Source organism: Ochotona curzoniae, unplaced genomic scaffold (genome assembly GCF_017591425.1).
Source record: "Ochotona curzoniae isolate NIBS_2020 unplaced genomic scaffold, NIBS_Ocur_1.0 scaffold_1037, whole genome shotgun sequence".
In the NCBI taxonomy this organism is placed as follows: Eukaryota; Metazoa; Chordata; class Mammalia; order Lagomorpha; family Ochotonidae; genus Ochotona; species Ochotona curzoniae.
The window spans coordinates 22,058,914-22,082,816 of NW_024467083.1; the positions used below are offsets into that span (position 1 = coordinate 22,058,914).

At 52.5% G+C, this 23,903-nt stretch overlaps 1 protein-coding gene across 3 annotated transcripts in view; it reads right to left on the reverse strand.

The window, feature by feature from the left end:
• The window catches only part of SYT6 (synaptotagmin 6), a 56,042-nt gene extending 33,033 nt beyond the window's left edge, over window positions 1–23,009 (reverse strand). For 2 of the 3 annotated variants that reach the window (XM_040998586.1, XM_040998588.1), the window contains exons 1-3: window positions 22,714–22,973; window positions 12,250–12,598; window positions 9,968–10,526 (exon numbers count right to left, since the gene is read on the reverse strand). In XM_040998586.1, coding sequence (XP_040854520.1) covers window positions 9,968–10,526; window positions 12,250–12,598; window positions 22,714–22,876 — 1,071 coding nt within the window. In that variant the 5' untranslated portion in view covers window positions 22,877–22,973. Of the gene's footprint in view, window positions 1–9,967; window positions 10,527–12,249; window positions 12,599–22,713 lie in introns of all 3 variants that reach the window. The other variant, XM_040998587.1, reaches the window with a different exon arrangement.
• Between the last annotated feature and the right edge of the window lie 894 nt (window positions 23,010–23,903).

Consider the following 23,903-nt stretch of genomic DNA (forward strand, 5'->3'; position numbering starts at 1 on the left):
CTGTTCCCCCTTGATCAAATAATCTGTCTCTAGGAGGAAATATTACTGCCTGTTCCCAGGTGATAGAAGTGATTGACAAGCACATATGCTCTTCGTAGCAAGCTGGGGCAAGCCCAGAAAGTACACCCTTGTTGGAGAAACAGATTTCTGTTGGTGCATGAAGTTGTTGCCTAATGATTTTCCATTCATTCTGTTGTAAGGGAAAGATGAGCTATTTAAACATTGAGAGGCACAGTATACAGATGGGTGTAGGAGAGTATGTTGGATTGGGGGAACAATCAGGGTCATCTTGCTCCACCAGCTCCAGGCTAGAGCAAGTGGCAAGGTTTGGGTCTGGCTGCCAGGGGAGGAGCTGGGCTCTGCAGCAGCTAGCCCAGGAGGATGGTGGGGCTGCCTGGAAGTTGGAAGTTTACCCAGGGAGAGAGAAGATGCTGTCTCCACTGTGTGCAGCCCCCGGCAGCTTCATAAGGCCACTTCCTCTGATGCTGCAGGAACAGGACCTATCATGCAAGACTAAGTTCAAAACGACTTCAATAAGAACACCTGCGGCCAGCAGAGCAATTATTGAGCAACTCCGCTTCAGGCCAGGTCAGAGCCTTGTCTAGACAGATTAGCATTGTTTTCAAGCACCACATGGGAAACTTTTAACCCCATGGCCCCAAGAACAACCACTGGGCCTGACTGGCCCGAGTGAGAAGGTATGGGTGGGAAGGTGGGTGTAGGTGAAGCAATGCAGGTTGGAAGAACTGTCAAACTCACCACCTGATCAGGTTCTTTCCCTATACTCCAGTGAGAGGAGCAAGCAGACGGTCCCATTCAGCGGTTCTGGGCATTACTGGGTGTGAAAAAATACACTGGGCAGAGAGTATTTCCACTCTGCAGCCTAAGGGAGGGGTATAAGAGGAACAGAGGGGACACAGGATAGGGAAGGCAAGGGGGAACAGCTCTTGGGAGTGTGGCTAAGGGCACATCAGTTAGGACACTGTGGTTGTGAGGCAGTTCTCTCCAAGCAGCAAGGAAAACAAGGGTGTCTTGAAGTCCTAGCAGTGGCCTCTGACTCAAGTCGGTAGGGACTGGGCAGCTAAGCGAGCCACAGCCCGGCTCACATGGGCTGCTCAAAAAGCAGGGAATGGTTGCCCGTCTTCATGCATTATACAATGAGCTCCAGCTGCAAGGCCGGGCCTCGGGGAGCAGCATTTGTGGCTCTGGGCAGGCCGCCCAGGCAGCCTGGCTCCCTTCACACCTCCTGGGGCTGCTGCATGACCCTAGTCTGCCCCGCAAGCCTCCCTTGGAAAGCTCTTCCTCCCTGCTTCAAGCCTGGCTCTGTCCTGCATGTGAGAGAGTCCAGACACTCAGGAATTCATGGCAGAACACTAGTGGTGCTGGGTGTTTCCCCAGCTCTCTGGTGGATGGAGTGGGCTGTCTCAGCCTGAGTGGCTCTACACGGCAGCTCTGCCTATTCCACTCCCACACTGCGGCCTCCCCAGGAGGTGGCCCATGCATGGAACCAGCCTGCTGGACATCCAGCAAGACCAGCCTTTATATGTCACTTCAGAGCCTATCCCCTCCAGAAAGCTTCCTTAAAAATAACACAAGCCATGCCCGGGTCCTCTGACACATGATCTTCCCCAATCAGGCTCCACCAAAATGACTCTTGTCAAGACGCATGAGTGCCTCCTTCACGCTGAGTGGAGCAGTCAGTTCTCCCGACTGCATCTTGCCTGCTGGCTCACAGCGGCCAAAGAGTCAATCCTCCCCTCTCTCTTTCGGCTTTCCCCAGGTGCTGCAATCTCCCAGATTTTCCCCCCATTTCCCTGGGTACTGGTTTTCAGTCCCCCAAGCTGACTGTTCTTTGCATTTCCACATCAAGCCTGCGAGTGTCCTAGAGCTCAATCTTAGCTCTGTCTAAACTCATTCCTATTGAGAGCTCAACCATTCTGGTGGCTTTTCACAAACTCTTGCTATTTGAAAGGTAGAATGACAGTGAGCAATCAAGTGAGTGAATCTTTGAACTGCTGGTTCACTCTCCCAAATGCCCTCAACAGCCAGGGGTTGGCCAAACTGATGCCAGAAGCCAGGATCTCCAGCCAGGTCTCCCATGTGGGTGGCTGGAACCCAAGGACTTGGGCTATCACCCACTGCTTTCCTGTTGCAGTAGCAGGGAGCTGGATCAGATGTATGGAGTAACTGGGATTCTAACAAGCATCATGGCATGAAATGTAGTTATTCCAGGCAGTGACTTAATCTACTGCCCCCTAAAAGCTGGTGACTTTGAGGAGCATTTACATGCTGACATCTCCACACAGAGTTCCTTAAGCCAGGCCTCTCTCCTGAATGCTAGACTCCATATCCAACTTCTTGCTCAATCTAACCACTTGCATTTCCAAAAGCTATCTTGTTATCACAAATCCTCCCCAAATGGGTTCTTTCCCCAAGATCCCCCAACTGCACAAGTCATTCAAGCCAAGATTCTCCAACTACACGAGTTGTTTAAGCTGAAAATCTTGATGCTTCTTTTTCTCTGTAGCCTAGACCCCATACTCAATCTGTCTGTCAGCAAATACTGCTGGTTCTACTTTCAAAATACATCCAGCAATTAGCTACATCTCTCTTCCCTACCACCACTCTCGTTCAAGCCCCTGCCATTGTATTTTTAAGGCAAGAGCCTCCCAACCAACCAATGTCTGTCTCTGACCTGACTGCAGAGCCAAATCCCAACCTGCAGGCCCCAGTGATTCTTGTGAGTGGTTGTAGATCCTGAATCACCTCTCCTGCTCCATGAATTTTTTGTGGTAACATTTACTCTCCTCTCTCCCAGCTCCATTTCTGCCCCAGCCTCACACCCCTTCCCCCAGCTCCAATTCTTTGAACAACGCAGGTACTTTCCTATGTTTGAACTTGTCTTTCCCTCAGCCTGGACCCCTTTTCCAGGCCTGGTCTCCCTCTTGCCCTCTTTTAGGTCTGCTCAAGTGGCACCCTCTCCAAAGGAGGTCCCCAAGCACCCTGCCCCCTCGAGTTTTACCACAAAGGCAGAGACTTTGTTTACCCCTGCATCCCAATGCCTAAGATGGGGCTTGGCCACCGGAAGATGTTTTGACAGATCATTGCTGTGCCAACTCTTCCTGCTTTATCTCCCTGGGTTCCCCCTTGCTTGGATCTCCTCTCACCTGGTACTTGTGATCGGCTGCCCAGCTTCTTCTTTCTCCCTGGCAGTGGGGCTCCCAAAGCTCAGTTTTCCTTCCCAATTCTCTTTCTACCATCTGACCCACCACCCCACTCACCCACTCTGCCAGCTGCAATGAGCATCCTACATAGCCATTGCTTTGACTGCATTTTTACTTGCTCTGATTCCTCTACTCAGCTGTAAGGTCCCTGACAAAAAGGACTACATTTTTCCACCCCCAGTTATCTGGGTCCCAACTGTTTTCTTTGAGGCTCATTGAGGACGTGTTGGGTGCATGACGGCTCATTCCGCTTCCCTGTGATGTTCCTACCCACTGCTTGCTCAGAATGAACCTGGGCACCTGCAGTGGGCACCTTGCATGGATGGTCAATGAGCCTTTCAGAGGTTGTGTCACAGGACAAGTATCGAGTCACGGTGGATCAGTCAGCTGACACTTTGGTTTTTGTGACCACTCTTGAACCTCACTGGGGTTCAAGAAGAAACAGAAATCTGCCAAGGAAGGAAATTCCATTCTAGGAGGCCCGTCTTGCCTCAACATGATGGGCCAGTGGGGCGCTGCCTGTCCTCCAGGAGAAAAGAGGTCTGTGAGGTCTTGAGGACAGGGTTGGAGTGGAAGTCACTGCATTAGCAGCCTGGTGCCTAGGTCATGGTAATGATATTACAAATAGTTATGACACACAAAGCAAAGTAACCCAAGCTTAGGTAAGGGATGGTCTCTCCAGATCTTTTAGTCCAAGCAAAACAAATACATCCCCTACCTTTCCATTGCTTTTTATTCACTCCCTAGTTTTTGCTGTCCTCAAAGCCTAGCCTAATGCTTTTTCTAGAAATTGCTCCAAATCAACCCCATCTGACTCTGATTTGCTTCCTTCCTATCTCCTCAACACTTCTGCACATTGCTTCTGCGCAGTTGTGTAATTATGCCTGGAGCACCCTATTACCCAGGTGCATCAGGGGCCAAGGGCCACTGGACCTCCTCTGTAGTTCCTGTCAGCCTCGGTGCTCTGAGCCGGAGGCTCTTACTTTGCCATTCTTTCCAATGCCCAGCCCAGGTCTCTGTATCCAACAAGTGCCCATTAAGGTAACTGGCTAGCACACAGTTGGCACCCAATGGATGCTTGCTAAGCAGAAAAGGAACAACGTCAGACCCAATGTGCCTAGGAGGAATAGGGGATCGGTGCAGGGGTCCCAGTGTCAGCGCAAAAGCTGGTTCCATGCCATACAGGCTAATCCTTTGCCTGCAGTGCCACATCTTACATGAGTGCTGATTCTAGTCCAGGCAGCTCCACTTCTAATACAGCTCCCTGCTAAAGGCCTGGGAACCCAATGGGCGATGGTTCAAGGCCTTGTGCCCCCACACTCATGTGGCCTCTCCTGGGGAAAGAATCTTGTGGAAGCCAAGCCCGAGGACATAAGGAGAGGATTTGCTGCCCCTGCCATGAGGATTTCCAGAAATTCTGTCCAGTGCTAAACTACCACCCTGGGGCTCAGGCTCCATGCTCCCAGGCATTGAGCTGCTCTGGGCCATGCAAGAGTCCAGAACCTCTCTAGGACAGAAAACTAGGAAGTTGAGAACCCTAGAACTTTTTTTTTTTACAATCTTTACATAGTTAATTAGGGTAAAAAGGTTCAAGGGCTATAGGAAAGTGGATAAGACTAGTATTTTTTCCATATTGTTTCCTTCATGTTTAAAGGGGGGTATTAAGGGAGAAGGCGCACCCAATTTCCCACCCTCCCCAGGTCCCGGATGTAGGGCATGCTCTGAGATTCTTGCTCAAGTGGTTTTGATATTTCAACAGTTATGAATCGCTACCAATCTTGCCACTCCAAGCACTATGAGGTCTTTGAAAAATCCACTGATTGACATAGTCCATTGTAGCTGAGATGGTTGGTTGACCTGTTCCGTCTTCTCTCTTTTCTTGGTTAGGGGAGAACCCTACAACTTTACAGATGGTTTAATACTGGTAAACTACAGCCCAGAAACCAGCCGTCGCTATTCCAAGGTTACACAGTAAACACAAGACACATCTAAGACAAGGAAGGAAATTGGAACAATGCTGTTCCACCAAGAAGTTAGAACAGGTAGCCTGTACTGGAGCCAGGCCAAGCCCAGAGAGGTATGAAAGCAGCCCAAAGTTGAGCCAGCAGGGAAGACATCTGCAGAATGGACAAAGCTGAGCTGTGTAGCCAGTCTGTTTCATTTCATGTAAGTGTTCATTGCAGAACACTGCAATGCCCTGTATACCATTACTGCCCCCATTTTCCTGATGTTGCAACTGAAGAAGCTAGAATGCAACACAAGTTAGCTCAGCACCATAGCCTGAGCTCTTGCTATTATAGCTCTACTCATCCCTGGCCTAGGGGGTATTATGCTACTTATGGCTACCCTTCCTCCCTGCAGGTCCCAAATGCAGGTTTCCTGGAAGCATACAGAACAGTGTGTCACCCCCAATATCACACACACACACACACACACACACACACACACACACTGACCTAGCAGGGCCCTGGTGAGGCAGGAAACTGGCTAGTCCATGAGCACTACCACCAAGCCCAACACATATTTATGGCCCCAATTATGGCCTCCAGCTCCCACTGTGGCAGTGCAGGAGTGGGAACAGTGACAGGAATTGTTGTGTGCACTGGGGTCTGGCGCCTCTGTGGCAATAACTACAAGATTACGGAGATGTTAGCAAACCTTGGTGAAGACAACTCTATTATCATGATGAATCTCCAACTTTATATAGAAATAATGAGACTGGGGGAGAAGCAGGAGGGGAGAAGGGTGGAGAGAGAGGAACTGAAGCCAGATGGACAGCAAGGAGGGTCTGGTAGGGTCAGCGGCAGCACTGCCCTGGGGCTGTAATGGATGCAATGAACTTTCTCCACTTCCTTTCTGAGGCTGTGGACAGCCGAAGGCCTCCAAGTGCCTTGGCAGTCAGGTTTGCCCCGGTCTTGCCCTCTAGTCCCTGGTGTGTGTTAGCAGCTGCACTGCCCAGGCATTGCTACAGAATAGCCTGGGGTAGGCACGCAAGGGTCCCTAGCGGCCTAGGACTTGTGATGCACACAGGGCCATGCTTACGCAGTGCTGACTCCCCTTCACCTGCCTAGGAGCATCAGGATCAGTGGATGCAAGAAAACCACAGGAACCTCCAGACTTCACTGCTTCAGACTGTAGCACTGGAGCAGTGGCCTGAGCAGATGCACCTGCTGGGGCTGACCCCAACTCCCATACAAACTCCAGGAGTCAGAGAGGGGCAGCATGCAGGCCCCGCGACCATGGGGAAGCCTTTTTCATGGTGCTTCTCCGGATCCCCTGTGCTTTGATCTCATTGCCTGACCGACACACCCTTTTACCTCAACCACACCTTTCAATCTCTACCTATTTCCAAACTACTACAATGGGTTCCTCCTCCAGGCAGCCTTCCCAGGTGAACCCCACTCAGTGCCACTGCTTCTTTAATAATCCCTCCCTGGTGTACCAACAAGCAGCCTAAGTTGGATTAAGTAGGCTGTGGGTCATTCGACAAGAATGTGCTGGTGAACTTCAGGGGAAAATGCAAGACAAAGTGCAAGGTGGGACACAGCTGGTCTGAGTCCTCTGCAGAGAGGATTCTTTAAGAGAGACTGTGATTTGGGATGTAACTGAGGGATACAGAGGATGTGTCACAGGGGTGGGTGCTGTGAGACCAGAAGGCCACGTAGAAGGGGATTCAGCTGGGTGCTGAAAGGTGGATTGGCTTGGGCTGGGCAGAGAGAGGTAGGAGACATGTCTGCCTAATGAGGGGACCTTATGAGCAAAGGGAGGAAGCAGCAGCATCCGGTATGCTCAGGGGCCAGTGAGGTTGGGGCACAGGGGCAGCCAAGGGGTCCTGAATTCAGGTGCAAAGTGCAGTTGGGAATGGAACTGGACCTAGGTCAGGGGACTTTATGTCTACCAAGCACTCAGCTGTTTCCAGTGACCATTGCTTGAACTTCCTTGCCCTGGAATTAGCATTTTCTAGCCAGCACTACACAGCAGGTCTTCCTGTGTCCTGGCCTGCCAGGGTGATGAGCCCCCTCTGAGAAGCATGCCGGCTGCTGAGGCTGTGCGCTGGAGGATCCCAGGCACTCACCTGAGCTGTATGCCCAGCCCTGCCAGGCTGCAAGTGAGATAGATGGTGTGGGCACTACCCCAGCTCTGCAGCCTGGCCTGGGCTCCTGTGCTCCTGGCTGGGACGTTCCCCTCCCTTCTGCACCTGGGTGAGGCTCCTGGTCCCAGTCTTGCCCCACCTGCGTTAGCTGCCTTGTTTGTACCTTGCAGGCTGTGCTGGCACTCAGGGGCTGTGCAGCCACATACATGAAGGACAGCAGTCCTAAGCTGGCCTCGCTGGACATTCTACATGGTTGCCAACCTAGTCCCACTCTCACCCCCAGTGTATGGCACAGCATCCCTGGGAGAAGGAGGTGGAGGAAGATGAAGAAGTGAGGCTTGTCCTGCTGATCTGGAGAAGTGGTGGCGGGGGGCGGGGGGGGGGGAGGCTGAGACAAGGGCTAAAGAGTTCCAGGATGAGGAAAGCAATATTAGGTGAGAGGTTCCTACACTCTCAAAGCTTGCATTCCTTCTGGGACCCCAGGCACAAGGGACAGAAGGGGGTTTCTGGGGAGGGTAGAAGAGGCTCCTGGGAGGCTGGGTTGGGGCAACCCTTGTGCTTCCCATGCCGTCCCAGGGGTGGTGATCTCATGGAGAGAACAGAGATGCCTTGCTTTACCTACACAATCACAGCTGCAGAACTGCTGCCTTGGGAGAGCACAGGAAAGAACTGCACCAGATGTATGCTTCGTGGTGATTTATGGAGTGCAGCTCCTAGGCCCAGGGCCTGTGCACAGCTGCCATTCCAGCCTGCCCCGTCTGGTTGCCAGCCGGCTGCATGTGCTGTTCTTGGCAGTGACATTTCAGGAAAGCAAAAGGTGAGGCAGGCACTGGGACACCAGACTGCACTCAGCAAAGTCAGCACCAGTGGATGAAAAACCCAGGCACTCTTCCTAAGGCAGAAACAGCACCTGCCATGCTGTGTCCCTGAACAAATCAGGGCATGTACCCTCTACCCACAAAAGTGGGGCTGTGTCCCAGCCTCCCTCCTGACACGCTGCACTCAGAGTGAACCAAAGCAAGGGTCTTCCAGCAGATTTGGGTCATCCCTCCCCTGAAACAATGGTGCAAGAAATATCCAAGGAGGAACTAGTGTTGTGGGGTGGTGCATTAAGCCATGACTGGCAGTGCCAACTCCCCATGTTGGAGAGCTGATTTGGGTTCCTGGACCACTCTACTTCTGATCCAGCTCCCTGCAAATGCACCTTGGGAAGGCGCTGGAAGATGGCCTGAGTGATTAGGTCCCTGCACCCACGTAGGAGACCCGCATGGAGTTCCAGGCTCCTGGCTCCAACCTGCCTGCCAGTCCTGTCTGCTGCAGCTATTTAGGGAGTGAAGCAGTGGATAGAAGATCTGTCTCTCTTCCTCCCTTATAGCTTCCATCTCTTCCTCTCTCTATTGCCTATCTTGCAAATAAAGCTTTAAAAAATGGATAGAGAGAGAGACCTTCAGCCAGTTAGCACTCCGGACAAAAGAGGACATTGGTGGGAATCTCCTTGCTGGGGTCCCAGCTTGCAGGTCAGAGAGAGGTCCAGCCACTGCACCTGTAGGCTGCACTGCACCTGTAGGCTGCACCACACAGCTCCTCAACGCAGTGGATGGCAGCATCCTGTCCACCCAAGCTCTGGGACTCTGGACAAGCCTCTCCAGTTCCCTGTGCTGACACTGTGCTTCCTGAGTCTCAGCACCTTGAAGCCTTAGGGAACTTCAACTGGCTATCAACAGCCCAGCACTTGTCCCCCCCCCCCCCACCCGTGTGTGCGTTAGCCAGGTTTCCTTTCAGACTGGCTCCCTCAACTCCCAGACTGCACTGGGAACACAGGCTTAAGACATGGATGGGGCTCCACTGTGTGTGGTGATTAGTGTCATTCACTCACTTCCAGTTCTGCTTCTGGGCATGTGAGAGGAGTGCTTGGCTCCTGCCCCTTGGACAGTAGCAGTTGCTGTGTTTTGCTCTGGTTAATGAAACGTGCAGGACAGCAACACGTTTAACCTCCACGTGGAAGCCTTATTTAAGAAACAGGGCATGATATGCACATCCTCTTCTGATGTTTAACTAGAGGAGCTCAAGTTGAGAGGGAGCCTCTGTTGGCTTGGATCCCTGGGCAACACAACAGAGCTGAGCCCCAAGTCTAACTGCAAAGCACACATAACATGAACAAGAAGCAAACCTTGGTTATCTTAGGCCACCAAATCTTGGGAGTGCTTTCTTGCTGAAGCACAGCTTCATGTAGCTGGAAGAACAGAGCCTGCAGTGGCTGCCTAGCTCAAGCGTGTAAAACACACTGACACTCTGAGTAGACACTGATGCCTCGTTTAGTCTGTGGGCTGGGCTTAGTTCTCAGCCACGACCAAAGGGATACATCACACAGTTTGATAGGTGGCAAACCTGTGGTTCAGCAGGTAGAAGACACACCCTAGAAGGTGTGATGAGATAAAATACCCTCTCTTCCCACCCTCATGAGAATTCCCCCATCCTATGGCTCAGGGTGGACAGAGCCACGGAAACTGGAAAGTCCTGCTTCACATCCTAAAGCACAGAGCCATTTAGGAAGCCATGGTGGCTGTCTTCCCTTCCACCCTCGACCCCCTGCCAACACTCTTCAGAGCTGCTAATCGTCCAGCAGCCAGGGGACCAGAGCTGTACTCACACTCGTGGCATACTGGATGTCCTTCCAGATGGAGGTCTCCCGAGACAGGTCGGATGCTTCAAAGAGGTTGTCCAGGATCACCTCTCCGATCATGTCGTGGCGGGAGAAGCGGTCAAAATCGAAGACACTGAGGTGCAGCTTGCGGTCGGCCAGCTCCTCGTAGGGCACGGGGAAGTGGAAGTTCTCGTCGAAGGTGGGGTTCAGGGTCTTGCGGTGAACCCGGGTCTGTAGCTTGCACTTGCGGTCAGGCAGGAGGTAGATCTTGACGTAAGGGTCAGAGCTTCCGCAAAAGTCCTTGGCAGGGAGGTCGAAAGCCTTGAGGATGCGCACGATCAGGGTCTCAGCCTCATAGTCATAGCGGAGGCTGAAGTTGATCTTCCCGCAGCTCTTGGCGGCCTCGGACTTGGCGTCGTCCCCGTCCACCGACTTCTGTTTGTAGAGCTCCGGCTTGATGCGGCCGATGCTGGTAGGCTGCTCTGCTGCTGGGGGCAGCTCGTTGCCGTAGTCTACACTAGACACGTGCATCTGCCGGGGCAGGTGGCGCTTAAAGGATGTGTGCCTGATGGAGGAAAGAAGTGGGCAGGGAGAGTGAGATCAGGGGAGGAGCGAGTGGAGGTAGACACAGCCCTGGTGGCACTGGCTCATCCTAGCCCACATGGAGCACCCTTCTCCCTCTTGCTGACCCCACTCCTCCTGTGCATACACTTTGTACACAAGGTGGCTGGGAGTGGGGCAGGTCTTCGAGTATGGAAAGCAGCTGGAATGGTGCCAGGTCTATATTAAACTCAGTAAATGTTAACCATTGCTCTCAGCACTGCTTTTCTTGCCTGTCCGGTAGCTGCTGCCTGGCATTCTTTGCTAGTAGGCATGACTCTGTTTTCTTCACTGAGCCGTGAGCTCCCTTAGGAGACAGCTCACCCTCCCAGTGCATGCCTTTTGTCATCACTACCATAGTCACCACCTATGCAGTGTTTATTACATGGCAGATATTGGAGTGGTTAAGAACATGGGTGTCGGAGTCACAGGGCAGAGGCTGATTTTGGCTTAGTCCCTTTCTGGATGTATGACTTTGGGTGAATTGTTTAACCTCTCTGTGCTATAAAAACAAAGATAATAAAAATCAAAATTGCAGGGCTGGCATCATGGTGCAGCAGGCTAATCCTCTGCCCTGAGGTGTTGGCATCTTGTGTGGGCAGAGGTTTGTGGCCTGGCTGCTCCATTTCTGATCCAACTTTGTGCTTATGGTCCGAGTCCTTGAAACCCTGCACCCATATGGAAGAAGCTCCTGGCTCTTGGCTCCTGGCTTCAGATTAGACCAGTTTTGGCCATTGCAACTATTTGGGGAGTGAAGAGGTTTCTCTGTCTCTCCTTCTCTCTCGCCCTAAAAAAATTTGCTTTTTCAAATAAAAATGAATAAATGTTTTTTTTAAATCACAATTGCATAATATTGCAGTGAGAGTGAAACACATTACTGCAACCAAAGAGCTCAGAAGAAGAGCAGTGTCTAATAAGTGACATATGCGTGTGTTACGGTTCATTATCACACACACTCCTCCACTGGCTTCTCACAGGCACCTTGCACGAGTCCAAAGTCCTGCTTGGGGGTGGGGACAAGTGAGGCTTAGGGAAGGTGTTTGAAGCTGCAGAGCAGTTGTGTCCATGTACCCCTAGAACTCTTGCCGCTGGCCTCCAGGCTGGCCCCAAGGGCCCCTGCCCTTGCATGGGGCCCCTGGGAGGGAGCCAGGAGCCACACTGCAGGGACTTGGTGGCCATAAGAGCCTGTGGGTTGAAATAAACACAACTCTTCACAGATCCACATTCCACACCTTCTAAACATGAGTGCCTGTGTGTAGAGGAGGCTTTGGCACCGTGCGTTCAGCACAAGGCTGTCATAGACACCTGCTATGATACAGGCACAAGGGAGAGGTTTTCCAGTCCTCTAAGCAGCCTCCTGCCAGCATGCCAGCACTCTCGCCTGGTCTCCTGTGCACCGCCAGCTGACATCCCTGGAAATGTGTCACAAACTAAAATTGCTGGAGGCCTTTGCATAGTCTCTTCCATTTGCTTGACATCTTGTCCTTTCTCCAAACACCTGAGACCCCCGACTCACTCTGCCATTTGCCTCCAGTCCACACAAACCACAGGTGGCTGCATGTCACTTGTGAACTCCCTTGCCTCAGTTTCTCCTCTCAGGAAGTCATCCCTGGTATCCCCTTCCCAGAACATAGCCCTTTGTCCAAGGACAGGCTGGGATGGCATAGGGCAGCCAGGACGCCCCTCACCTGGTGGACGAGGCTGGCTCTGTGGTCTGCCGCTGCAGGCGCGTGTGGCGCATGATATGCTCCTTGACTGACATCTGCACCTCAGCTGGGATGTCTGGGGATGTGTGGCTGATCTTCACAGCTGCTTCCAGGAAACCCAGGCCGCTGGGGTCCTTCAGCTTGTCCGCCATGGTGCCGGGAGGGCTGGGGCTCTGCACGGCCTCCAAGGTGGGGTTAGCAGACGTGGGGCTGGAGGTCTCCTTGCTCCTCCAGGATCTCCAACACAGCTTCCAAAAGAGAAAGAGAAAAACTGCCACCAGGGCCACGCCAGACACAATAACCACCACAGCAAGGAGGCTGATGGAGGTGCCTGCCCTCGGCATGCACCAGGCAGGGAGGGACAGAGACAGACAAGAGGTGGGGAGGGGGGGCGGAGAGGATGCCGAAAGCGGGGCACATGCAGGGGGACAAAGACGAAAGAAGAGAAAAGAACGGTTATGAGAAAAGCCACCAGGTCAGGGTGAAAGAGGGGCTCTGGCTGACTTGCAATTGTCCACTCAATGCCACTGCTGCAGCCTGCTGTCACCGTCAGCCCAGTTCCCCCAGATCCCTATCTGTACTCCCTACCAGCTTGGGGAGCACCTGGGCTGCTTCCCTACCGCCTGCTGCCGTGTGCCCAGGGAAGAAAAAGCAATTTCAATCACGGCAGCCTAAGCAAATGTGCAAACTCATGAAGCGTTCCTGTTTGGATGCTGTTTGCATTTCTATTAGAGCTTTTACTACAGCTAGACTTAGAACAGAGTCATTTCTGTACATGGTACATGGCTCTTTTCCTGAACAGGCTGGGAGGCTCTGGTGGGCAGAAGCTGGTGGGCCTAGCTTCTTGCCTGTCTCCTCATTCTCCCAGTCTCTTCCCGCTACTGTGATCAGGGCAGGAGTGCAATAAACATGGAGCTGACTTCAAGTCGAGGGGGCTGAGCACATTCTTCCAGACGAGTCTTGACTGCTTCTGCACTCACAGAACCCTCCACATAGTAGGGTGCAAGAAACACCTGTACACAGATGATGCCTGATCTGCTTGGTGTATTTCAAAGGCAGTACAAAGGACTCTCAGAGCTGTCCTTTTCCATGCCTGCTCCACTGGGACCTTTGTGTTGCAGTGGGCCTTAGGGCAGGCACTCACTGCTATACTCCCAATCTGTCCCTACCTGACCCTAGGAGGTGTCCATGGTTCCCAGAAAGCTGTGTTGGATGCTTCCCTTTCTGAGACATTATTTTTAAAAGAGATTCATTTATTTGTATTTGAAAAATAGAATTATAGAGAGAGAAGGAAAGAGAGACAGATCTTCTATCCCTTGATTGATTTAATTCCCAAATGACCACAATAGCCAGAGCTAAGCCAATCAAGCCAAGAACTTTGTCCAGGTCTCCCACATGGGTGCAGGGTCCCAAGGACCCACACCATCCTCTACTGCTTTCCCAGGTCATTAAGCAATGAGCTAGATCAGAAGTGGAGCAGCTAGAACTCAAACTGGCGCCCATAGGAGTTTCCAGCACTGAAAGTGTAGGCATAGCCTGCTATACCAGGCTCTGGTCCTTTTCTGAGACATCATTAAAGGCAGACTTCTCTCCAATCATGCCTCCCCAATTCTAAGAATGAACTTGTGAGCCAAGGCTTCTTCTAGCTCTGAGTAGAAAAGTCAGAAGGTTCTATAGCAATGGTCTGCCTGGCAGGCTCCCCAGAAGGTCACTTGTGCACAAGCCAGCAGGAGAGCTCTGTTTGGCTCTCTGTGCAGTGACTGAAGCATCAAGGAGCTGCACAGCTGCCATGCGTGCAGATCTCTGGCTTCTGCCGCAGAGGTTGTGACTTCAGGAACTGGCTACATCCTCGGGAGCTCAGCCCTCCCTCCCTGTTCCCTGCAGGGACATGGGGATGCAGCCCCTGCGTTAGCCTATCCCTATACCGTAAAACATTTTTAGAAACAAACGTGAGAAATGATCCTGCCAGGCTGGGGTTTTATACATGGGAGAGGCAGCCTGCAGGAAGGACTTGCCTGTGGTCCCAGCCCAGTCAGATTCAGAGCCTGGCTGGACCTGGGTCCAGATGTCCACTGGCTAGCCTGGCACTTTTCCCACCGTCTCAGCCTGTTTGGCCCTGATTAGGCTGCTGGGACCCTCTGTTAGTCCTGTTTGCCTGATGCATGACCTGGAATGGAAACTGACATATGGGGATGAATGAGTGGCATACAGAACAGCTGTGATTGTCTCTCATCTTAGTGAAGTTCTGCCAAGGTGAAGCCTAAACATTAACCATGTGCCAGGTTTTGGATTAGACCTGGGTTGTTCAGAAGCCCAGGCCCGTGGGGGGTGCTCTCACAGGTCACAGGCTCTGGGGATGCTGTTCCACATCCAGCCAAATTTGAGAAGGCTTGCGACCCTCTCGGGGTCCTGCCCATCTCCCTCATTGGTCATTTCCCTGGCGATCAGGTAGGGCCTCCATTGGCCAAGAGTCTTCACATCCTGGCCACCTATACTGCCCTCCTCTTCCTCCTGCCCAGTCCTGCACAGAGACGGTAGTGCCTTTCCCTGGCCAAAGGAGTTGAGATTCATTCTTCACCTTCACACTGATCCCAGTTTCACTTGCAGACTAAAGGTCTCCATGGGTGGAGTATATGTACCTCGGGGGAGCCCCAAGAGAAGACACAGCTCACTTTAATCTTTCTTTACTATCTAAAATATAAGAAACAAAAATTTGAATATCTAGATTGATACTAGTGGTGACATTTTATTGTTGGGTTTGGTCAATGCATTCACCGTGACTATATCCAAAGTGCTTAATGCAAAATTCATTTTATAGTTGTTGCTATGAATTCATGACTAACTGGTTTGGAGACTATTTCTCCAGACCTTCATCCCACTGGGACTGCCAGGAAAGCCACTGAAGATACCCATGTCCTTACTGCAAGAGCCTGGCTACCCCCCAGACCTTTGCGACTGCTCCATTACAGCTGTTCTGATGCATTCTCTGAACTATGAGTCACCTTAAAACAAAAGGTACTTCTAGGCTTTGTTTTCCTTTGATCATACATCTTACTTGCTCTGGTAATAATTAGAATGTTAATGAGAGGGGAGGGGTGCCCAGAAAGCACAGAGTGCATTCAAATGTTCAGCCTTACAAAAAAACAGAATTCATAAATAAAAAGTAGTATGGGGGAAGGGAGCAGGCCAAAGGAGTCCATTTGGCTTGATGTGGTTGCTATTTCAATCACAGCTACATGTGACTCTCAGCTGTTGCTCCCTCGGGCCTGTGATTAGGGAAGGCAGGGGGTTTGGACTATCGGGAACCAGTGTCCAGTGCTCAACAACACAGCTTACTAAGACCAAAAAGGGCCCTTTCAACGCTTGGAGAATCTCGTTCCAGGACTAGGGCAGCCTGGGCTTTTGATTCCAAACAAGCAGGCCATGTGAGCAGAATTATGTCCTGAGCACACAGTGAATCACCCCCACTAGGGTACAAGGGGATGAATATGGTTCATAAGAGTAGAAGCAGGTGCGAGGAAGGAGGGGGATTATTGTAGAGAATTTAGCCCCTTTACAATTATTGCACGTGTTTTTAAACTCAGCTCTTAGCCCCTGATGAAAGATGCACTGAGGGTGGGAAGGCAGGCAGGTTCCCATAACCACCTCAGGGCTATGCAGAGACCCAGGTGATGCAAGATGTGTGCCTCCATCCTCTAGGCCTACTGAGGCCCACATACCAGGATACTACAACACTTTAGAAGTCAGCACATCGGACAGCACAAACTCCTCCCTTGTTTGAACCTTAGCCCTCCAGGGCCAAGAACTTTGATGGATAACTCCATCACCCTTCTGAGTCCTGACCCATCCCCTTTCCTGTTTAGATCAAGCCTGCTTGCTTCCAAACAAGACAGAGGGCAGCTTCAAGTAAGGGAGAAAATACATTGAAATTGAAAGCACTTCAGGATTCCCTCTTCCTCTTCTTCCTTCTTCATTTCTCCTACCCAGACAGAAAGAAGTGTTACCCTGAAGCCCATTTGGACTTATGCAAAGTCTACCTCCACTACTCCCAATGGTGTACCTTCATTTCCTCATTTTAAAAATGGAGATAACAATATTACCAACTGCATAGTGGCCCTGTGAGGTTTAAGCAGCTTAAAAGTATATCAAAAGCGCTGAGAACAAGGCCTAGAACATAGTAAGCAATGTAATAAGCAACAGTTATTTGTATTAAAATTACCTGTACCCAGTCTGGTTTTGAACATCCCTTTGCTTTGAAATTTGTCTAGTACACAGAGCACTTATAACCCAGGAACAGAGAGAGATTTAACCCTATCATTATGTGCCAAAAGCAATCTCCCTAGCAGAGATAATAGAATTATTTCATTCACAGCCAAGCCTCTCTATATCTCAAGACATAATGATGCTCTATTCAAGATCACACTTTGCCCAGTTCTCTGTTAAGATTCATTTGTTTGCTACTTTCTCAACTGTTTTGCTGCTACCATCAGTCAGCTAGTGGGTTCCAAAGGAATGAGAAGAAACCCAGTGAAGAAAAAAAATCTATAATTGAGACTATCCTATTGTGAAGTCTTCCTGGAAGTCCAGGGAAAGAAGTCCATCATTCAAGGTCTGCTGTCACAGTGGAGCCCCACCTGGCTTGGGGAAGCCAGCAGAGCCGATTAGCCAGTGGGCTCTGGGACAGGGAAGGGCCCTGGACACAGGCTTTGGATGTGGTATTGTGTGGAGGCCAAATGCATGGCTTTCATTCCTGGCTGGACAACTGGACCTCCTCAGGTGTTCAGGCGACCCAGGGCAGTCATCCCAGGTGGGCAGTGGCACCGGAACAACCCCCAAGCTGTCCACACACACAGCCTTCTGACCAAGTGACCTTGAACAAGTTGCTGAAGCTTGGAAAACCTTGGTTTTCACCTCTTAAGGAGTAAGGGATCTAATTATTCCTACCTTACAGAATCATGGTGAATATGAAATAAGCTCAGACTTTCAAGCATAATTCCCGGAAGGTGGTGAATACCCCCAAATGTAATCTTCTGTTATTTCCCTTGATGTGATTTTTCCATGGTTTTTCCTGTGTGCAGAATGGCCCCAAAGCAATACCCCAACTCAACGCTGGTCAGACCGCAGATCAGAGGATAAAACAGTTAACACTCCCCCATTCTTTTTCTCTTTCCTGGAAAGTTAAGAGCCCCTAAAGGGGGGCCAGCACCTGCTTAGCACCTTAAATGAGACTGACTGTTTTGGAGGTTTGGCAAATGATACCACTGCCTGCTTCCTCCTCCAGAAAGCACGAGGTTATTAATTAGCGCCCAGGGCTTTCTTATCTTCCCCATTGACACTTCTCTTTCTCCAGAAACAGAGCCTGAGAAGCCCCCTCCCTGCCTCTCCACCCCTAGCGTTAGGCTCCATCAGTAGCTCCCGTGGCTGGCTATTGTTCCCATTTTTTCCTAATGGGCTCCCGTGTCAGGAAAATCCATTTTCTAACAGTAACAGGCATTCTCACTAACAGATTGTGATTGAAAAGATAAACTGGGGAGAGAAAGCCAAAAGGAAGAATCATTTTCCCTGCTCACCCCCTAAGGTGGAGATGGCTGCCCTCAGGGGCCTTGGGGGAGAGGGTGGCTGGTGACTGCACAGAGGAGGGGAAGGCTCAGGCTGTGCCTAGCAGGAGCTGCCCAGTTGAACTCCGGTTCAGACACTGGCAGAGACCTGGGCAAAGCATGCAGGGGAGAGGCAAGCAAGCAAATTGGGCCTAGGAAGGAACAGCACTTAATCTGGGGATGGAGAGACTAGGCAGAACCCTAAATATCTACACTGCCACACTGCTTGTTATTGATTTCAACCCACTGGGCATCATGCCCCTTCTGTTATATCTTTACATCGTTGCTATCCACCTCTCACAAAGGAGACAAGGGTACCAATGTTGACTAATTATTGCAAGGATACAGAACATTAAGTATTCGGGACTTTTGGAGGTCCAAGGACAGGCTTTTGAATCACCCAAGGGGGACAGGTGATTCACCACAGAGTCAAAGACCAGAGAAGAAATCCAGGGAGGCTTTAGTTGCAAGGAACAGAGGGTGCGCACATCCTCTACTCTTTGTTTGATACTTCTGAACCTGGAGACATAAGTGCCCCCAGATAGTCCCACCTTTTTTTCTCCTTGGAAGTACAGACCCAGCAGATGCAGATCCCTGGCAAAGCTGCATCCAGAAAGGCACCTGATGAACATCTGAGTGTGTGTGTGTGTGTGTTCACGTATACGTTGGGAGAACAAGGGTGGTTTGGAGTGAGGCTCACAGACATGGTCGATTAATAACACTCTCTGCCATGGCTTATAAATTCATTAGGAGAGCTGGGTGTAATTAAAATTCAGGGCGGGTGGGGGAAGAGGGGGAGCCGAGGGCTTTGCTGCCTTTGCCTCTTTCAGAAATTCGGGCTGCGCTACCAATGAGAATAATTAGCAGAGTCCAAACAGGGAAGGAATTAATGCTGCTGGAAAAGCCAGCAAGAGGAGAGACAATGCCGTGCTGATGATGGTCACACCAGGCTTCATGACTGGACACCCGCTTCTGCCATCATTAGGGGACTTGGAGATAAATGGGAGACTAATGTGAACTGTTATAGCTAACAGAGCCTGAGCACCCATTTAGCAATTATTAGGATTATTATTTTGGCAGATGGTAACTGTACTTTTCTGCCTTATTGGTCAGGGTATGTGGGCACTGTAGATGTGGAATCGAGGCTGGAACAGCAGAGAAGGGCAGAGAAAGTCAACACCAGTCCTTGCCTTCTATGCTCCTCTCCCTGTTTATGCAACTAGTCAGAGGAAAACTCTGTAGCAAGACAAGTGTCCACTGTTCCTGAACACTGGGACAGGGGTATCACACCCATGGCTCCTGGATGTCATGCCTGCTGTCCTGGTGCTCTGGATGCAGTTCCTAAGTGTGGCCAGGACCTTAGAGTCCTTGTCTTTGGATAAGCAGGCCTAGAGGAGGTGCCAGCCAGTTCAGCCAGGACTTGCTTTTAGCAATCTCTCTCTGCTCAACCACCTGACATAGACCCCAAGGAAAGCTGGCCTTTTCCATGTGTCTCCCGGCCAGTCCTAATCATTTACAACAGCATGTCTCATATAGACAAGGCGAAGTACAGTTAGAGTAGTCAGAAGTGAGCACGTCTTAGCCATAGAGTCTCAAGGGATGGAGAAGATGAAGGTTCCCCGAAACTAGTAAAGAAAACTTCCAACTCACAGGTGCTGAATGTTGCCTCTAGAATGCTGAAGTTCAAAACACATCAAAGTAAGAACATCATCCCTGTGGATTCTAATGAGCTGTGCATTACATTTTGCCACAGAGAAGACAAACTCCACCAGACTGCTTCCATTTAGCGCAGAGTACTTGATTGTTTCTTTATAGGAAACTTCTACATTTAATTTGTCATAGTAGCCTGGTTAAACACACACACACCCTATCTACACCCTATTGCAAAAGCCAATTTTAAAGCCAGGTGGCTCAATCACAAAACAGTCATGAGAAAAATGGGCAAATATCGCGTCAAGCTAAACTGGGGGATAACCATGGCAGGCTACTAGCCAGGAGGGGGTAGTTCTTGCCTTTTCTGCAACACCTCTGAATCTTGGCTTACTGCCACAAGCCCAGACACCACACTATCCACGCCTAACTCTTTACAATCTGACCTAACCTAGGCAAAACATCCGTCCACCTCCATGGGGGCAAATAACTCAAGGAATGGTGGAAAACTTGTGTCCTGCTGCGGGTAGCAGGGGATTGTTACAAAGGAAAGCAGACTCTTTTTGTCTTCATAGCTTTTAAAGGAAAAGTCAGCTGACTTTTTGTTGGGACAGTTTATCTTCAGGGTTTCCAAACCAGGGTCCCATTAACTGAGGTTTCTGGTGCAATTCCTAGCAGAGACCCTGGAGGACAGGGAAGGTCCCAGCAAGTGGCAGTGGAGTCTGAACCATGATTGCAGACTCTCAGAATGTTCCTCGACATTCAGAGTGGTAGGTAGGGAGGTAGGGGAAACCAAGGGGCGAAGGGAGCGGGCTGTTTACATTTTTCTCAATAGGTGAATCATTTCTCAGGCTGGAGAATCTGCACCTAGGCAGTGGCCCAGGGAGGCAGCGGGCAGGCAGAGAGATGGTATAATCCCAAACCCCACAGCAGCTCCCAAAGACCCTGTGTTCTGCTAGTTTGCCCTCAAGCCATCCTGGGGCCTGTGACTCAGCAGCCAAAGTTAAAGTTCCCCAGGGCTGATAACTCCAACTTGCCTTCTGAAGCAGCTGGCAGGGCAGGCACATTGAGTCAACCGGGCCTGCAGGCTCTCAGCCCTCCTCCTCAACCCAGCACCTGCCATCCAGGGTAAGGAGCATCCTGCTGGTATCTGAACATCAGTACCACTCCCATCAGGGTATGCCGCAAACAAACAGATGCCTTCACACTCTGTGCCACCCTCAGCCTTTGTACCCTGCGCAGGCAAGAGGGGGCAGCTGCCATCCCAGGTGGAACCTAACAGGTGTATTTCACCTGTCACACCTTTTAAGCTCTGAGAGATACAGATCCACACTGGAAGATGGATCACTGGAGAGAAAGATGGAAGGGAACTGGGGAAAGGGGGAGGGCAGGTGAGAAATGACTCCCTCCTCTGGAGGGAAAACCAAGGTGGGTGGCTGATGGGGGGTATTGGGTGATGGTGAAGAGAATGAGTCTCCAGAACCAGTCTGATGATACTTGCTGGGCCTCATGTGTACTGAGAAATGTGTGAGAGGGAGACTCAAGCTCCACAGTCTCTATCTCCATCCTGCTCTTTGGAAAGTTCTTTTTAAAAGTCTAACCTCTGTCTCTTCAACTGCAGTCATCAGCCCATTGATTGATTAAACACTGCCAGGGACAGAGCAAAGCAGTGCCGCCTATACCCAATGTACATGGTGGATCCAACAACACACACACACACACACACACACACACACAGTCCTGGCTTGCTACCCCTTCCCCCCATGAGTGTTCCTATCTCTACAGAGTCTACCTCTACTTCTGCCGCTTAACGTCTAGTGACAAGAAGGCCCTGGAACCTGCCACCACTGTAGCTTACCCCACCTGTACCTGCTCCCCTGTCTGGCTTTTTGTTCCTTGGAGAAGTCCCTGGGGATCCAGTTCCTACCTCTCACAGCTTCCTCCTCCCTTTACCGCGGGGAGACTCCCAGGAAGGTTGGGGGACAGGGAAGAGGGCAGCCTGCTGCATCCTCCCCTCAACAGAACCCTGCGTTTTGGCAGTGTCTCCCCACCCCCACGCTGCGTTTTCTCCAGGCCTCTCACTGCGCCCCCCACCCAGGCCCACCTTCTCGTCCCTTGGAGGGAACGCGACCCCCTACTCTCTCCTGCTTGGGACTCTCCAGACATCGGGACAAAGGAGCCGCGCCGCAATGTGTGAGCCTGGTCGCAGGGCCCGGGTGCAGCAGGTGCAGTCCGGGGCCGGCCGGCCGAGCCTCACCACCTAACCTCCGTGGCTCCCACCGCCAGGGCGCGACACGCCATGGCTGCTGTCACGACTCCTGGGAGACATTGCCGCTGCGCTCCGGACCCCGGATTCCCCGGTGGTGTGGGGTCGGGCTCGGGCTCGGGACTCACCGGCTCCGGCGAGCTCGACCCGGCTCGGTCCCCCGCCTGGACCCGGCGGCCGCCCTGGGCTTGCGTCCTGCGCAGGGTTCGCGCTGCTGGGGCGGGAGGCGTCCTCTTGGCAAAGTCGGCGAGAGGCACCCGCTCAGTCGCGCACCGGCCGCGAGTCCGAGTGAGTCACAGACCGCGGGAGCGAGTTATAGGGGCGCGGGGGTGGGGGAGGACGCCGCGACACCCTCCCCCACCCCGCCCCCCGCCGCCCCGGGCGGAGAACGCCGGGCCGGCGCGCTCGCAGCGGGAGCCTAATCGCCGGACACAAAGACCTCGTGCCAGTCGCAGACTCAAGTTTCTTTGGGGGTGACCAGGGGGGCCCGGCCCACGTTCACCACCAGGACTAAGTAGCTGGATGGACCCGGGACAGCGATGCCCCCGAGGAGAGGCGCCTTCTTCCTCCCGGGATGGCCGGGTCTCCATCTGGATGAGCCCACCCCTCCCTGGCAGGTGGCCCTCAGAGAGACTCGAGGGAGGGAAACTGAGGCGCGGGTGGGTCCGCGTTCGCGTCCGCGTCCGCGCCCCGAAGCCCGGCATCTGCAGCACTCGCGTGAGGGGCCTCGCGCGCTCTCCCCTGTCTCCCTGTGGATCTCCCCTTGCCCTGTGGGCGATGGTGGGCCAGACGGCTGGGTTGGGGTGGGTTCTGAATCCGGAATCCCGAGCTAGTGTTCTCTGTAGGTCCTGGAGCCCTCGGGGCCAGTGGTTTGGGAGTCGGGGGACTCCAGGGTGAGAACCGGGAAGGAAGGGGCCCGGCTCCCCTAAGTACCTGCGTCGGCCGCACTTGGACTGCGTTCCAGGGGCTGCAGCTCGAAGCTCCGACAAGTCTCCACGTCCAGCCCAAGAGGGGGCGGCCGGGCCCGGCACAGCGAGGCCAGGACCGCGAGCGCCGCCTGGCACCGAGTTTCCTCGGTCTCCCACACTCCGGTCATGCCCGGGACACCCAGGCCTGCCCAGTAGCCTTTTAAACCCGCGCTGTGGCCAGACTGGGCCGGGGCAAGACGGTCCCCTGAAGACCCTCCCCGTAGCGACCCCCTGCGGCTCCGCTCAGCTTTTAATCACTTCTCCACAGGGTCCCCGCCCCCTCACGTGGCACCCCGCGGCAGCTGGCAAGTCTGGCGCCTCCCGGCCGTTCCCCCACCCCCATCTCCACCAGGCACCCCCCCACTCGGGGACCGACCTAAGTCTGGGGGCGTTGGGGGCGAGGACGGATTGGGGGCGCGTCCCGCATCCTGGAGCGGGGCAAGGGAAAGAACCCGCGTCCGGCTTCACTTTCACAGCCTGCTGTGACCTTGGGCATCACAGAGCCTCAATTTTCCTCTCCGGAGAGGCTCTCTGGAGAGAGCGCGGGCTCTCTGGAGTTACAGAGGTAGTGTTTGGGAAGACAACCCGGGCGCTGTCACAAGCCAAGTAAGTAGCACCACAACAGATAACCTCTAGGGCACTGAGGGGCGACCCCCCTAGGAGTGGGAAGACCTGATCGAGGTCCCCAACGGGAGAAGTTAGTCAAATGTGTCCCAAGTTCCAGTTTCGTGGTTGCAAGACCTTCGAGGACCGTGGGGTCCAGAGAACTGCGCGAGGACTTTCAGGGCCCCGCAATTCTGTGGTCCGCGGTACCCGCACGTTGCTATGGAGACGGGAGGCAGCGGCCGTCTCTCTCCATGGCAACGGGAGGGTGAAAGTTTCTGCTGAATAGGAATGGGGGCATTTGAAGAGGGTACCCGGTTCCCGCCAGACTCCCTCTCTCATTAGTGTCATGCCACTGGAAATCACTAAGAACCACCATGGCCAGACCAGATGGGGGAGCTGGGAGGCAGGGGTTTGAGGTTAACCTGGAAGCTGAGCTTCCCCCAGGATTTGGAGTGTGAGGCCCAGGAGCTGAGGGTCTTCGAGATGTCGCACTTGGTCCTGGAAACCTATGGGCCATTTCTGGCATCTAGAGAACTCCAGCCTCACGAG